The 5,658-nt window shown below is 39.4% G+C and overlaps 1 protein-coding gene across 1 annotated transcript; it reads left to right on the top strand.

The window, feature by feature from the left end:
* Window positions 1,079-3,930, top strand: LOC109834026 (uncharacterized TPR repeat-containing protein At1g05150-like). The gene has a single exon (XM_020401910.1). It carries the CDS (start codon window positions 1,349-1,351, stop codon window positions 3,692-3,694), a length of 2,346 nt encoding a protein of 781 aa, XP_020257499.1. The 5' UTR covers window positions 1,079-1,348; the 3' UTR covers window positions 3,695-3,930.

The following is a 5,658-nucleotide window of genomic DNA, read 5'->3' as shown; positions in this document are numbered from 1 at the left end:
TTTAATCAGTTCTTATTGTTTTTTTTTACTAGCATCAACTTAGACTATTTTTAGATGCTAAAAAAGGATAGTAAACTCTAAATTGGATAAGCGTTCCTAGATTTGATGTGTACTAGTTATAAATTTTAAAATTTTAGAGTGTTTTTGCAATTTTTAACCTTTGAAGGAGTTTTATGCAATTTTTATAACTTTGAGGTTAGTTTTGGCAAATTTTAATGTTTTAGGCGCCTAATGGTAATCCATTGAATTCATCTATGTTGTTTACAAGTTTCAAAATTTTGGAACTTTAGGGTGCTTTTTGTAATTTAAACTTTTGAGGATGTTTCTATAATTTTTGAGATATTTAGGGTGTTAATTATAAATTTTAGATTCTTCAGAGGCTGAAGTTGATTTCTTAATTTCATATTTGTTGTTTTAAGTTTTAAAATACCAAAAATTTAGTAAATCATGGTAATCCATTGAATTTATCTATGTTATTTGCAAGTCTTAAAATTTTAGAATTTCAGAGTGCTTGTTTGTAATATGAGCTTTTGTGGGTGTTTGTATAATTTTTGAGATATTGAGGGTGTTAACTATAAATTTTAGATTCTTCGTAGGATACTGTTAGTTTCCTAATTTTATTTTTGTTATTTTAAGTTTTAAAATGCCAGGATGTTTTTTTATAATTTTAAACTTTAGACGATATTTTGTGCAATTTTAAAATTTTTAGGGTTTTTTTAATACTTCATGTATTATAGTATATTAGCTATGTATAATTTCTTTACCTTAACAAACTAATATCGTAAATCTATTTATATATTTTATTAATATTATTTTTTAAAATTGTTAAGCTATAAATTGTATATGTTGAATTAGGATATGATATGATTATAGATAGGATATATTAAAATTTAAATAAAATATTCAAAATATTAAAGGGTCTTATTAACTATCCCAAGTTTATTTCGAACGCATACTTTCAAAGCGAATAAGATAAAATTTGAACCGCTACTTTATGCAAATAAAAAAAGAAAATTCTGCACGAGAAAACGAAAATCCATAAGATTGTGGTATTTTCCCATTCCCCGTGAACCGTCCAGCTCTTATCCAACAGAAAGCCCCTTCTTTCAATGAGAAAAAGGAAAAGAAAAGGAACAGGAAAATCAAAGAAATTATAGCGATAAAGATCTCGATATTGAAAGAGGAGAGAGAGAGAGAGAGTGAGAGGAGGGAGAGGAGAGAGAGAGAGAGAGAGCAATGGCTTTAATAATTAAAGCCGCTGGTTTCTCTCTCATCTCCCTCTAAACCCACGAGAATTAGTACCCAAAAAAATAAAAATCAAAAACTTCGGTCCTTTTCCCTTCAAGAAATGGCAAGAGCCGAAAAAGTCCGGCGAATCTTCGAGCGGTTCGACGTTAACGCGCGACGAGATGGCGGCGTTAGTCGTCGCGTAACCCTCGCGTCAGTTCAGCAGATCTCCGCGATCCTCGACGAGGTTTTTCGAACGTACTCGGAGTTCATCGTCCCTAACGGCGTCGGTCTTTCCCTTGACGGCCTTTTAAGAACCTACGATGACGGCGCCGGTGACGTTGACCGTGACTTTGACGCCCTCTCTCTCCCTCCTCCGTCTCCACCTCCTCAAGATCCAGACCTTAACCCTAAAATTACCGATTTGTCCCTGCCCTCCTCCTCCAATTCCGCCAAGATCCCGGCTTCCGCCGCTCAACCCACCGGAGTCGCCTACGACGCCACATGGCAGCTCCTCGACGACCTCGAGATCCTGATCAAGCGCCTCCACAAGTCCGCAGAGAAAACCAGCAGCAGCAACAACAACAACAACTCTGATTCCTTCTCGGAGACGGGCTGGTCACGTGAGATGGGCCCCACCGACCGGCAGATCACGTGGGACGAGTCGTCGCCGGACTACGCTGTGTTCGCCAAGGAGGTGGCCGGGCTTAGGGCGCGTGCGGACAGTTCGAGGGCAAAGGATGAGGCTTTTGATGGTCAGATGGCGATTGGGAAAGCTCTTTACGATCACCAGCTGTTTTCTGAAGCGCTGAAGAGCTTTCAGCGAGCGTGCGAGCTGCAGCCCACCGACGTTCGACCCCATTTTCGAGCAGGTAACACTCTTTATGCTTTAGGTAAGCATTCGGATGCGAAAGAGGAGTTTTTGTTGGCATTGGAAGCTGGTGAGGCCAGTGGGAATCAGTGGGCACAGTTGTTACCTCAGATTCATGTCAATTTGGGGATCGCAATGGAAGCAGAAGGGATGGTTCTTAGTGCTTGTGAGCATTATAGGGAAGCAGCGATCCTTTGCCCGAGCCATTTTAGGGCCTTGAAGCTCCTCGGGAGCGCATTGTTTGGGGTCGGAGAGTATCGGGCAGCGGAGAAAGCTTTGGAGGAGGCAGTGTTCTTGAAACCAGATTACGCAGATGCACATTGTGATCTTGGGTCGGCGTTGCATGCTATGGGTGACGATGAACGAGCGATTCAGGAGTTTCAGAAGGCGATTGATTTGAAACCGGGTCATGTAGATGCGTTGTATAATTTGGGAGGGTTGTACATGGATATGGGTCGTTTTGCTAGGGCTTCGGAGATGTACACTAGGGTTTTGAGTGTTCGGCCTAATAATTGGAGGGCGCAGTTGAATAAGGCTGTTGCTCTCTTGGGAGCCGGAGAGGCTGAGGATGCAAAGAAAGCTCTTAAGGATGCGTTTAAGATGACAAAGAGGGTCGAGGTTTATGATGCCATTGCACACCTTAAGATGCTTCAGAAGAAGAAGAATAAGGGCAAGGGTAATGACGGTGATGGGGAGTCTGGATTTCTTGTTGTGGAGGCTTCTAAGTTCAAGAGGGTTGGAAGGAAAACCACTTTAAGACAGGACTTGGCCAATGCACTTGAGATTCGGGCCTTTCAGAAGCTCACGAGGTTGAGCCGTTGTGATGTGGAAGTCTTGAAGAAGGAGATGAATGAGACTGATGTTCCTGTATCTTATTCAGGAAGTGGAGTCCCAGAAAAATCCATTCGGAAAGCAGCCTTGGAAGTCATCCTCCGGAAAATTCTGAATTTTCTCAAGGCCGAAACATTCCTAGGAGCTGTCAAAGCTATAAATGAGAGGGTACTTTCTGTATTGGATAGTTCGGGTTCTGGTCGTGTGGATTTGGGCATGTTCTTTGCTGTTCTTGCTCCAATTTGTTCGGGACCTACTGATAAAAGAAAGAGGGTTGTCTTTGATGCGCTCCTCTGGCGGCCTAACAATGAAAATGGGTCACAAATTTGGAGAAGTGATGCTGTTGCATATATTAAATTCCTCAGAGCAGTTTACATACCTTCTCATGGTGTTAGTGATATGATGGAATTGCACGGGGAATCAGATCAGTCGTTGATATCTTATACTGAGTTTCTTGAGATGTTCAATGATCGGGATTGGGGTTTTGGGATTTTGAACACTTTGGTGAAGCTTGAAAATGGTGATCGGATGCGCCATGGTGGGCGTTCTTGTTCAATATGCAGGTACCCGATCATTGGTTCTAGGTTCAAGGAGACAAAGCATCATTTCAGCTTGTGTAATCGCTGCTATAGTGAAGGGAAGGTGCCCTCCACTTTCAAGCAGGAGGAGTATCGGTTCAAAGAGTATGGGAGCGAGGCTGAAGCCATGAAAGATAAGTGTTTGTGCTTTAATTTACAATCTAATGCCTTAAATGGTGATCCATAGGTTGGAGATTTCAGTGTTGTGTCTCTCTGTATGCGATGTTAAAATAGTTGTGCGCATGTCTGATTAGTCATGCATGCACTTAAACTGAAGGCGTTGTGTAGTGTTTTTTGGTCCTTTTTGTTCTGTGAAAACCTTGTGTAGTGTTTTTTGTTTTTGTTCTGTGAAAACCTTGTGTAGTGTTTTTTGTTTATTAGTGCACGATAATTAAGAATATACTCATGGTGATTTTTACTTAATGTGTCCTATAACATTGTTAAGTTATCTGTCTCTTTTTTGTAAGTATATGATGTGAAAATTGAAATTCGGTTACATAGTCATGTAAATACTACTAAAGCATGGGCCTTGAACTTCTTTTCATCCAACTTCATAGTCAACAATTGCTAATACCCACAATCAATTACTAACTGGATGATTAGATTTTGATATCCGGACCATCACATTTGCCTTTCAAAGATATATGTACACTAAGATACCTCCTTTGTCTGTTTTAGTCGATGTGGAAAGTTGAGTCCTTTCACATTTACCCTTTGTTTCATAGAATTAGTTAATAACTGAGGAAGCTAAAGCCACCAGATAGGGTAAATATTTCTCTCAACTCTTGTGTGCTTTAATACATAAATAATAAAGCTGACTCCTCGACGTTTTGGTTTGGCTGCATAAATTCTTTTCTCCATTCAGTACTAAGGCAAAACACTCAGATAGAGTGGGGAAATAATTTCTGTAACTATGAAACAAAGTTCATATAAGAAAGTGCACTATATTGCGAGACATCCTTTCCTAGAGATATGACAGATGTGATTTTCGTGAGAGAATATCACGGTGTTTTGAATGCAAACCAGGAAATTCAAATATATTATTCGAAAAGTACTAATATTTCCATCTTGTTTAAACAATGGTGACAGAACTATGACACTGTTCAATAAATGCTGCAATCAACAGAACATAAGATAAATGTAAGGATGAAAGTGATTAGTGGTTTTAACCTTTTAGGGGTGTGAACCAACCTAACATTTAACACTTAGTAAGACAAAGCAGAAAGATTCATGATATTAACTGAATTGTATCCAATGCACTAAAAGTACATTGCTTTCAAGGAAAGGAATTGTCAAGTCCTTCCCAAATTTAAAGAATTTGTAATATTGAGAGTAAACTGCAGCAACCTCTTCAACACTTGACCATAAGCTTGGTCCTGAAGGTGAGTGCATGAGATATGGTGGAAACCATAGTAAAAACGTCTCGTGTGTTCGAGAACTAACATTGTGTATGTTTAAACATGAATTTGTATTGTTGTAGCGGTGGAAAAAAAATACAATTCCCTTGGTAATATATGTTTTTCAAAAGAAAGTAGACAAGTTATATAAAATGCATGTTCCTATTCAATCAGCTTTTCCAGTGGTATACTTGGAGGTACACTACTAAGAACTACATGCTTCAAGATTATATGAATTAAGGTGTAGTCCTGCAATTTTTTCTTGTTCCCTTTAGATACCAGGGCATTCACAATACATGAGCAATTGAGAAATGTACAGAGTGAAAGGTCAAAGTAACTAGAGGATAAGTATCAATGCCTGGAGAGCGTGCCAGTTACATGGTTGGATCACTATGTAGTGCTGAGGTTGGTTTCGAGTATTTTGACTATGCATGTTTTCATAGGTTAAATATCAAATGTTTTAGAACAGTACACGGGGGAAAATGTTAAAGATTCAACATCTCTATAGTTGTTTTGGGAACATACCCATCTACTTTGGAAGATCGGCTCATCCAAATATCGAGAAAGTTGCCGAAAAGTTCCAAATCTTACAAAGTTATTGCAAAGAAGTACGAAATTATCATACCTGATTATTTCTAGGGCACAAGAGTGTGGATCACTTGGGTTGAGAAGCAACATCTTGGACATTCTATATACTCGGGTTCATGTGGGCTAACGCATGCACCTGCATACACAGACATGGTCGTTTTATTCA

The sequence above is a fragment of the Asparagus officinalis genome, chromosome 3 (assembly GCF_001876935.1).
Source record: "Asparagus officinalis chromosome 3, Aspof.V1, whole genome shotgun sequence".
In the NCBI taxonomy this organism is placed as follows: Eukaryota; Viridiplantae; Streptophyta; class Magnoliopsida; order Asparagales; family Asparagaceae; genus Asparagus; species Asparagus officinalis.
The sequence above is the reverse complement of the archived record's forward strand: the minus strand, read 5'-3'. Positions and strand labels throughout refer to the sequence as shown.